General features: G+C 41.4%; 1 protein-coding gene across 1 annotated transcript in view; it reads right to left on the reverse strand.

The window, feature by feature from the left end:
* The window catches only part of tiam2a (TIAM Rac1 associated GEF 2a), a 358836-nt gene that overhangs the window by 31086 nt on the left and 316002 nt on the right, over positions 1–11748 (reverse strand). Inside the window, exon 16 of the mRNA XM_048601453.1 lies at positions 3686–3811. Within this exon, the coding sequence (XP_048457410.1) occupies positions 3686–3811 (126 nt within the window). The remainder of the gene's footprint in view (positions 1–3685; positions 3812–11748) is intronic.

Genomic DNA, 11748 nt, shown 5'->3' on the forward strand with positions numbered 1-11748 from the left:
ACTGGAGAGGATTCTAACAGATAGTATTTATGATTATTTGGAAAAGCACAGTTTGATTAGAAATAGTCAGCATGGCTTTGTGAGTGGCAGGTCATGCCTCACAAGCCTTATTGAATTCTTTGAGGATGTGACAAAACACATCGATGAAGGCACAGCAGTGGGATGTGGTGTATATGGAGTTTCGCAAGTCATCTGAAAAGGCTCCCCACAGTAGGATCATTCAGAAAGTAAGGAGACATGGGATTTGGGGAAATTTGGCAGTCTGGATACAAAACTGGCTGTCCAATAGAAGGCAGACTGTAGTAGTAGATGGAAAGTATTCAGCCTGGAACTCGGTGACCAGTGGTGTGCAGGGATCTGTTCTGGGACTGTGCTGTTTGTGATCTTTATAAATGACTTGGATGAGGAAGTGGAAGCGTGGGTTAGTAAGTTTGCCGATGACACGAAGGTTGGTGGAGTTGTGGACAGCGTGGAGAGCCGTTGTAGGTTGCAACGGGACATTGACAGGATGCAGAGCTGGGCAAAGAAGTGGCAGGTAGAATTCAACCCAGAAAAGTGTGAAGTAATTCATTTTGGAAGATCAAATTTGAATGCAGAATACAGAGTTAATGGCAGGATTCTTGGCAGTGTGGAGGAACAGAGAGATCTTGGGGTCCACGTCCATAGATCCCACAAAGTTGCTACCCAAGTTGATAGGGTTGTAAAGAAGGCATATGGTGTGTTGGATTTCATTGGCCAGGGAATTGAGTTTAAGAGCCACGAGGTTATGCTGCAGCTCTGTAAAACCCTGGTTAGATCACACTTGGAATATTGTGTTCAGTTCTAGTCACCTCATTATAGGAAGGATGTGGAAGCTTTACAGAGGGTGCAGAGGAGATTTACTAGGATGCTGCCTGGACTGGAGGGCAGGACTTAAAAGGAAAGGTTGAAGGAGCTAGGGCTTTTTTCATCAGAGCGAAGAAGGATGAGAGGCGACTTGATAGAGATGAGAGGCATTGATACAGTGGATAGCCAGAGACTTTTTCCCAGGGCAGAAATGACTATTACCAGGGGGCATAATTTTAAGGTGATTGGAGGAAGATATAGGGGAGATGTCAGAGGTAGGTTCTTTACACAGAGAGTGGTGAGCGTGTGGAATGTACTGCCGGCCGTGGTAGTGGAGTCAGATACTTTAGAAACTTTTAAGCGACTCTTGGAAAGGTAAATGGATGATAGTATAATGTAGGGTATGCAGGATAGTTTGATCTTAGTAGGATAATAGGTCAGGACAACATCGTAGGCCGAAGGACCTGTACAGTGCTGTACTGTTCTATGTTCAATAGACTCATTTCCATATCAAATGCAGCTTGTCATTGTCATACAGCACAGAAACAGACCTTTCAGTCCAACCAGTCCATACCAAACATAATCCCAAACTAAACTAGTCCCACCTGTCTGCTCCTGGACCATATCCCTCGAAACCTTTCCTATTTATGTACCTATCCAAATATTTTTTAAATGTTGTAATTGTACCCACATCCTCCACTTCCTCAGGGGAGTTCATTCCACACGTAAACATTCCTCTGTGTAAAAAAATTGCATCTGATCTCTTTTTCAATTTTCTCTCCTCTCACCTTAAAAACACCTTGAAATCCCCCATCCTAGAGAAAAGACAACTACCATTAACTCTATCTGTACCTCTCATTATTTTGTAAACTTCTATCAGGTCACCTCTCAACCTCCTACGTTCCAGTGAAAAAGTCCCAGCCTATCCAGCCTTTCTTTATAACTCAAACCTTCCATTCCCGGCAACATGCTGGTAAATCTCTTCTGAGCCGTCTCCAGCTTACTAAATTCCTTTCTATAACTGGGTGACCAGAACTGGCCTCACCTATGTCCTGTAAAACTTCAGCATGACTTCCCAACTCCTACACTGAAGGGAATGAGCAATGAAGGCAAGCGTGCCAAATGCCTTTTTAACCACCCGTAAGGCTTTGTTGCAGTGCTGGGAACACAGCAGTTTACAAGAGATAATTGATGACATGGAGGAATAAAGTGTATTGTGGCTTTCAAAAACAAATTGCTGGAAAAGCTCAGCAGGTTTGGCAGCATCTATAGAGAAATCAGGGTTAATGTTTTGGGTTGAGTGGCCCTCAGAACTGTGGCTAAATTTGCAGATGACAAAAATGGATGGAAAGGCAAGTTTTGAGGGGGATATAAACAGATGTCTAAATGGTGTATAATGTGGGAGATCATGAAGTTGTTCAATTTGGAAGGGAAAACAAAAGAACTGATTATTATTTAAATGGAAAATAACTGCAGAAAGCTGCAACACAAAAGGGCTTGGGTCTACATGCAAAAAATACAGAAAGCTAACACACAGATGCAGCTAGTAATCAGGAAGGCTAATGGAATGTTGGAGTTCAAGAGTAGGGAAATCTTAATATAACTGTACAGGGTGCTGGTGAGGCCACTTCTGGAGCATTGTGAGCAGTTTTGGTTCCCCCATTAAGCAAAGCAACTATTTAATTGGAGGCAGCTCAGAGAAAGTTCACTGGAATTATTCCCCGGTATGGAGCAATTGTTTTACAAGCAAAGGTTAAAAAGGCTGAGACTGGTCAATGGAATTTAGAAGAATGGGAGGTGATTTCATTGAAACATATGGGATTCTCAAGAGGCTTGACAGGGTAAACGCTGAGAAGCTATTGCCCTTCATGGGTGTATCTCAGAATAGAAGGCAAAAACTCAGAATTAAGTGGTGCCAATTTAAGACTGAGATGAGGAGGAATTTCTTCTGAGGATTGAGTACGTTTGGAACTCCTTACCACAGAGAGCTGATAGGGCAGAGTCCTTGTGTATATTTAAGGCTGAGATTGATAGATTCTTGATCAATAGGGAAATCAAGGGATATGGGGACAGGGCTGAAAAGTGGACGTGAGGGTTGTGGGATCAGCCATGATCTTATTGAAAGGCAGAGCAGGCTTGTGGTGCTGAACATGTATTTCTGCTCCTATTTTTAATGTCTTACCACTTTGTCTGGTTCTGTGTCAGATTTTTATTTGGTAACACTCCTGGGAAAGCACTTTGCACTTGTATATGAATTCAAGTTGTTCTATGGAATGACTAAGAAAGGTTCTGTTGCATTCTGATTTGACAGCTCCAACCAGATCATCTAAAGCAACAGACCTTTTCCAGATCTAACATTGTACCTGGGACTGTGTAAAACCCTGAAATTAACTGCACTGAAATCTACCTTTTTATTTACTGAAATATATTGACTCCCTTCAAGTCAGTCCATAGGTATAGATAATGTGCGGCCAGCTGGAAAAGGTCTGGCCGTATAGTTGGCTGGTTGGAACATCAGAGTACAACTGAATTATTTTAGACCAAACCTTGCACACAATTCATATCACAATTCATGCACGTTTGATGCAAATACTCCTGTAAACAGTGAAAGATCCTTGAAACAATTTCCATGCAGATCAGATATTTTAATTCCTATCAGATCAGATATTTTAGCTCTTAGACCTTAGGAATACCCCACATAAGATTTATTCAGATCCAATACAATATACACCAAACAACTATCCTAGTTTTGTAATGAGTCTTAATAGGAGTCATTGTAATTCTATTAGATTGTTATAGATGTACGTAACAGCCCACTTACTGAATTATCCCTGATTCTGCACTCAAATTGTTCACTTACTTTAAATTGTGATGGAGTTTCCAGCTTGCTAAAATCAGGTGATAAAGCAATACCATCGTCAAGTGTCTGCAGAAACATCTTCTGAAACTGGAGCATTTCTGGCAAACTTCCAAACAATGACTCCATCTGCAAAAGTGTGGAAATAGAGGATATCTGGTATTCTATTCAGTACAGAAATTCATTACTATCTGTCTACCCACCTCAGGTACAGGAAGCACAAATCTAACTGCTGAATATATGAATGCTTCACCAATGGTTCACACAGGGCTTGAATTTAACTTCAAATCAACAGAAGAATTTACTTATGACTATAATAGCCTCCAGCAACCAATAAAAAAACAATTAAAATGAACAAAATTAAATATACAACCAAGCTAATGGACTGAACACAAAATGATGGGATTGAGAAACTGGGCCATTCAAGTAACAGCACCATTAAAATTTTCACCAAATTCTAACCTAGACTTTTAATTAAAACAAAATAAAAAAAACTGTGTTATTAGAACATAAAGAGGGTTGAAATCATAACATCACAGTTGTGCATTTGTTAAAAAAATGGTACAGTGTCAACCTGCAATATCTCGTCCATATTTCATGGGTCAGGATATTTTTCCCCCACTTTAAACAAAACTGTTGAAATCCTCAGCTTTAGTTACTCAAGTAGTTACAATATGTTGCTAATGCCAAATGTTACGGTGCAGGGATTTTCTGGCCCCTCATTAGTGGTAAGGCCCTTGCTGTAAAGGGATACTTTTATGTTGTCATCCCACTTGTTGCGTCTACCACTTGACCTCTTCCACATTGATGTTGATTACGGTCTAACTTGGAGTGCAGCAAGAGCTGGTGACATCAAATCAGTCTGATTTGCATGCAGTTTCATTAAACTCTGTGTTTTAGTTATTAAAAACTGTCGTTTTTTTAAAAAAGAAAAACGGGAACCGAAATGAAATAATTGTTTTGAAACCAGTGTTTGAAAGGGTATAAGTTTTCAAAAGCAAGTAACCTTACACTCATAGCTAGATTTATAAACAAATACTTGAACAGGCAGTAAATGCAGTTTCAGTTGCAGACAATTTGGAGTTACATGGTGTACAAATGCAGCTTTTGCTGGTAACAAGACGTTGACTGGTCCATGGACTCGTGACCAGTTAAGAATGCCAACTTCTTTGGCGATCAACAACTGGAGATAGGTTCTCCGATAACTGAACAGTTTGGAGCTGAGAACAACTTAGAGAGAGTATTCCCCAGTTCCAGAGCAGGCTATGTTTTCTGCTGTTAAAACTTGCTACAAACTTGAAAAAACTGTTGATCTTTCCTGCAATTGTTGTTGTAATCTGTGACTTTCTTTTATAAAAATTCACTAACTCATTATTGAAGAGAACCAGTAACCTCTCACCAACCACTGGAAGCATCCAGCGAAAGACCACTGAAGCAATGCAGTAACCAATAGAAAAAGTCATAAGGATCATATCAACAAAGATACCTCAGAACAAAGACTACTGAACCGTTTGTCCCCCTCTGTCCACAACCTATTTCTCCCTGTCTGCTTGTCTGTGTGTATGCAAGGGGGACTTTATAGAGACATTAGAGTTTTAATTAATAGTATTATAAGCAAACAGTTTCTAATGATTGACCTGGAACTAGAGTCTAATTACTTGCAACAAATAGCGATCCTTATTCAGTAAAGAAACCTGGTCCATGCTTCCTATCAACGCGGGTCAGAAAGTAAGATAAATTGAGGACTTTGTGTACTTTTAAAATCTTTAACTTTTTTGATGACTCCAGAATAATGGGATTTGATTTCCAGCACACTACCCCAGCAAGTTACAACAAGTTAATATTTAGTGTGCATAGCAATAGTAAAATGTATTAATACAACTGCTAATGTGTCTAACTGAAGTGAATTTGCATTGAAGATTTTACATATTATATCAAAGTCATCCAACTGGCTAGCAATGCATTGTTCTGGTTATTTCCATTTTGCTATGGAATCAACTCTAAATATAATAGAAAAGCTTGAATGACATGTGCATTCACGTTTTACAAAAATGTCACTTTAGGCAAGGCTACCATTTGCCTTGTATTGCTTTGGCTTCATGTTGTCTGCTTTACGACTGTAACCAGGTGTGAACTCAAACAAAACGATCTGAAGTGTTCCCCAATAAAACTTTTCCTAAACTTTCTGAACATAATTAATTCTGAAATCGGCTTCAGTGGTCTTTCGCTGGATGCTTCCAGTGGTTGGTGAGAGGTTACTGGTTCTCTTCAATAATGAGTTAGCGAATTTTTATAAAAGAAAGTCATAGCTTACAACAACAATTGCAGGAAAGATCAACAGTTTTTTCAACCACCATTCACATCTGTGGGGTTCCTGGGGTAGAGTCACAGCTGAGAGGTAGTAACACAAACATGGCCTACAAGCTCTGTGCTGTTCTTTACAGGTACTCAAGTAATTTGTATTAGAAATAAACATATTTATATTGCACTTTAACATAATGTCTCTAAGGTGTTTCACAATCTATAAGTAGTAGTAGTAGTTAGGATATGGGGCACAAGATACACCAGAGGATAGAACAGGAGTGTAAGAAAAGCAAGGTTACAGTGATCATGGGGGATTTCAATACGCAGGTGGACTGGGAAAAATCAGGTTGGTAGTGGATTGCAAGAAAAGGAATTTGTGGAAAGTAGCAGCTTATGGTGGAGTCCACTAGGGAACAGACAATTCTGGATTGAGTGTTCAATGAGGCAGACTTGATAAAGGACCTTAAAGTGAAGGAACCCTTAGGAGGCAGTGACCATAATACGATAGAATTTACTCTGTGATTTGAGAGGGAAAAGCTGGCATCAAATGCAACGGTATTACAGTTGAATAAAGGTAACTACAGAGGCATGGGTGAGGAGCTGGCCAGAATTGACTGGGACAGGAGCCTAGCAGGAAAGACAGTGGAACACTGATGGCAGGAGTTCCTGGGAGTAACTCGGGAGACGTAGCAAAAATTCATCCCTAGGAGAAAGAAACATACTAAAGGGAGGATGAGGCAACCATGGCTGACAAGGGAAGTCAGGGATAGCGAAAGAGAAAGCATATAATATGGAAAAGTCAGTGGGAAGCCAGGGGATTGGGTAGCCTACAAAGATCAACAGAAAACAACTAAAAAAAGAAATAAGGAGGGAGAAAATTAAATATGACGGTAAGCTAGCCAGTAATATAAAAGAAGATTGCAAAAAGTTTCTTTATATATCTAAAGGGCAAAAGAGAGGCAAAAGTGGACATTGCGCCTCCATAAAATGACACTGGAGAAGTCATAATGGGGAACAAAGAAATGGCTAAGGAAATGAACAAGTACTTTGCAACAGTCTTCACGGTGGAAGACATGAGTGACATCCCAAAAATTCATCCCAAAAAGTCAGGGGCAGAGGTGAGTATTGGTGGCCATCACCAAGGAGAAGGTGCTAGAAAAACAAAGGTCGGAACATGGACAAAGCACCTGGATCAGATGGACTACACTCCAGACTTCTGAAGGAGATGGCTGAAGAGATAGTGGAGGCATTAGTGGTGATCGTTTGGGGATCACTGGAGTCAGGGAGGGTCCCAGAAGACTGGAAAATTGCTAACTTAACCCCTGTTTAAAAAGGGCAGAAGGCAAAAGACAGGAAAATACAAGCTGATTAGTCTGACCGCAGTCATTGGTAAGATTTTGGAGTCCATTGTGAAGGATGAGATTTCTGAATACTTGAAAGTGCATGATTTCATTAAGGGGAGGTCATTCCTGACAAATCTGTTAGAATTCTTTGCAGAAGTAACAAGCAGGATAGACAAAGGAGAGCTAATGGATGTTATCTACTTAGACTTCCAGGAGGCCTCAACAGGGTGCCACACAAGAGGCTGCTGAGTAAGATAAGACCCTATGGTGTTAGAGGCAAGGTACTAGCATGGATAGAAGATTGGCTTCCCTGGCAGAAAGCAGACAGTGGGGATAAAAGGGTATTTCACAGGATTGCAGCCAGTGACTAGTGGAGTTCTGCAAGGGTCTGTGGAGGGACAACTTTTCACTTTATATGTTATAAAGATCTAGATGAAGGAACTGAGGGATAAGTTTGCAGTTGATACAAAGATAGGTGGAGGGACAGATGGTATTGAGGTGCTGGGGAGGCTGCAGAAGGATTTAGAAGGTTAGGACAGTGGGCAAAAAAGTGGCAGATGAATACAACGTGAGAAAGTTTAAGGTCATGCACTTTGGTAAAAAGAATAAAGGCATAGACTATTTTCTAAATGGGGAGACAATTCAGAAATTTGAAGTGCAAAGGGACTTGGGCGTCCTAGTCCAGGACTCTCTTAAGATTAACTTGCAGGTTGAGTCGGTAGTTAGGAAGGCAAATGCAATGTTGGCATTCATTTCGAGAGGATTAGAATTTAAAAACAAGAATGTACTTCCGAAGCTCCAAGACTCTGTCAGACGACATTTAGAGTATTGTGAGCAATTTTGGGCCCCATGCCTCAGGATGGATGTACTGGCCCTGAAACAGGTCCAGAGGAGGTTCACGAGAATGATCCCAGGAACGAAACACTTAATGGGAGAAGAAAATTTGAGGACTCTGGGTCTGTAATTGATGGAGTTTAGAAGGATGAGGGTGATTGAATTGAAATTTACAGAACATTGAAAGGCCTGTCTAGAGTGGATGTTGGGAAGATGTTTCCATTAGCAGGAGAGACTAGGACCTGAGGGCACAGCCTTAGAGAAAAGGGAAGACCCTTCACAGCACAGATGAAGAGAAACTTCTTTAGCCAAAGAGTGGTGAATCTATGGAATTCACTGCCACAGAAGGCTGTGGAGGCCAGGTCATTGAGTCTATTTAAGACAGAGATAGATAGGTTCTTGATTGGCAAGGGGATCAAAAGGTTACGGAGCGAAAGTGGGAAAATGTGGTTGAGAAACTTATCAGCCACGATTGAATGGCGGAGCAGACTTGATGGGCCGAATGGCCTAATTTCTGCTCCTATGTCTAATGGTGTTACGCTCTTATAAAAGTAAGAATTGACAACAAATTACAGATGGCAATATTATGGCAAATGGCAAAATTCAATAGAAAAGATTTCAAGGTGCATCTTAGAAGGAGAGGGAGGATGGATTAGGGAAAGAATGCCAGAGCTTGGGGAATTTGACAGCACAACCAACAGTGCTGCAGTAATTAAAACCATGGATTTCTTAGAGGCTGGAATTTGATGAGTGCAGCTGTGCATGGTCAGGAATGAGAGATCACATCCAGAGTAAGACTCAGCCCAATCTGTAAGGTCTTTTAAACAGGATAAATTGAAGCCCAGGATCAGAAACCCAGCACAACAGAGTGACATCATAGGAAAACCTTAAGTTAATTGATTGGTGGTAACTACTAACTTGACTATTACAGGTTACTCTCAGATTGAATGTAAATTGGAAAAATAATTAGAGGTTACAAGCTAAAAGACCAGTAGGAAATTTTAAAAAGTCAGTAAGTAAATAAGACAGATCGTGCTGTATTTGCATGTTATGGGAGCTGCTGGACCCCACTGCAGTTCATAGTTACCACATCCGTAGCAAGTGTTGGTTGCTTCAGGAACTCTGGCTCAGAGTTGATGAGCTGAAGTCGAGCTTCGAATACCACAACACATCAGGGAGGGGCCAAGTTACTTGGACACCATTTGTCAGGAAGCAGTCACATCTCTTAGATTATCTGCCTCAAGTTCGGTCAGTGGTCAGGGACAGGACAATGTGACTCTGAGTGTGGCAGGTAGAAGGACCCAAGAGGTAGTGCTGAAGGAGCTTCAGCCCTTGAGCTCGAACAGGTTTGAGATTCTTGCTCCCTGTGTGAATGAGAGTGGGGGACTCCAAGTAGGATGAGCAAACTTACCATAGCACTGAGGTACAGGGAGACATTCAAGAGAGGAGAGAAAACAGAAATGTAGCTGTAATCAGGGACAGTATAGTCACGGTAACAGACACAGGATCAAGAGTCCTGAAGGCTATATTGCCTGCCTGGTGCCCGGGTTCAGGATATCTCATCTGAGTTACAGAGGAATTGGAGTGGGAGGGGAAATGATTCAATTGTCATGGTCACAAAAGTACCAACACTAAAGGCAGAGACAGGAAAGAAGTTCTGCTGAGAGAAAATGAGCAGCTAGAGGCTTAAATAAAATACAGAACCAAAAAGGTAATAACCTCTGGATTACTACCTTAGCCACAAGGATACTGGCACAGGTCAACAAGACTACAGAGGTAAATGCATGGCTCCAAGATTGAGTAGGAGAAATGGGTTTGAGCTCATGGGCTGTTCCAATAGGACAGATTCATCTGAATCATGCTGGGACCAGAGTCCTGGTTAATCACATTTGGCTGTAGTTAGAGGCTTAAACTAAATAATTGGGGGTGGCGGGGGTTCTGCTGCATGGAAAATTATGGAAAAAGTTAAGGCGGGTGCTCAGCAGGGCTTATGAAAGTTTCCAGAACAAATAATAGGACAGTGTATGGAAAGGATCAGGAATCTAACTTAAGGCACACCAGATGAAGGGCGGCAGTCAACAAAGAACTAAGTGTTGTACATAAATATATTCAGTATGCAAAACAAGGCCAGTTAGTCTGATCTTGGTCGTAGGTAAGATTCTCCATTATTAAGGATGAGATTGTGGAGTACTTTGAAATACACGGTAAAATATGGCCGAGTCAGCACAGCTTTGTCAAAGGGAGGTCAAGCCTGTCTAATCTGTTAGAACTCTGAGGTGGTAACAAACAAGTTAGACAAAAGCCTGCCAGTGGATACGATCTATTTGGATTTCCAGAAGATACTTGATAATGTGCTACATAGGAGGATGCTAATAAGAGCCCACGGTGTAAGGGGCAAGGTACTAACATTGATACAGGATTGCTTGACTGGCAGAGAATAGAGAATGGTGATAAAGGGATCTTTTTCAGGATGGCAGTCAGTTCCACAGGGTCAATGTCGGGACCACAACTATTCATGTTATACATTAACCATCTGGATGAAGGAACAGAAGGCATTTTTGCTAAGTTTGTAGATGACACAAAGATAGGTAGAGATGCAGATAGTGTTGAGGAAACAGGGAGGCTGCAGAAGAATTTGGAAAGTGGGCAAACAAGTAGCAGGTGGAAAATAATGTGAGAAAGCGAGAGATTATACACTTCCATAGAAATAGAGGCAGAGACTATTTTCTAAATGGGGAAAGGCTTCAGAAATCTGAAATGCAAAGGGACTTGGGAGTCTTTGTTCAGAATTCTCTTATGGTTAACATGCACGTTTGGTTGGCAGTTAGGAAGGCAAATGCAATGTTAGCACTCATTTCAAGAGGTCTCGAACACATGTGCAGAGACTACTGCTTAGGCTATATGAAGCTCTACTCGGACTGCATTTGGAATATTTAAGTAGTTTTTGGTCCCATAGCCAAGGATGGGTGTGCTGGCATTAGAAGCAGTCCAGAGATGGTTTGCAAGAATGATCCCGGGGGCGAGGGGCTAGTCATGAGGAGTGATTGAGGACTCTGGGTCTGTACTCAGTGAAGTTGAGAAGGATAAGGGGGGATCTGATCAAAACTTACAGAATACTGCATGACCTGGAAGTGGAGAAGATGTTTCCACTAGTAGAAGGACCCAAGGGCACACCTCAGAGTGAAGTGACAATCCATTTGAACTGAAATGAGCAGGAATTTCTTTAGAGGGTGGCGAATCAGACCATGCCAAACATAATCCCAAACTAAACTAGTCCCACCTGCCTGCTCCTGGCCCATATCCCTGCAAACCTTTCCTAGTCATGTATCTATCACAATGTGTTTTTAAACATTGTAATTGTACCCACATCCACCACTTTTTTCGGAAAGTTCATTCCACAAGCAAACCTCTGTAAAAAAAAAATCTACCTCATGTCTTTTTAAATCTCTCTCATCTCAAAATGTACTCCCTAGTATTGAATCAGAGATAGTAGGAACTGCAGATGCTGGAGAATCCGAGACAACGAGGTGCAGGGCTGGATGAACACAGCAGGCCAAGCAGCATCATAGGAGCAGAGAGGCTGAC

Source organism: Rhincodon typus, chromosome 9 (assembly GCF_021869965.1).
Source record: "Rhincodon typus isolate 14 chromosome 9, sRhiTyp1.1, whole genome shotgun sequence".
NCBI classification, from domain to species: Eukaryota; Metazoa; Chordata; class Chondrichthyes; order Orectolobiformes; family Rhincodontidae; genus Rhincodon; species Rhincodon typus.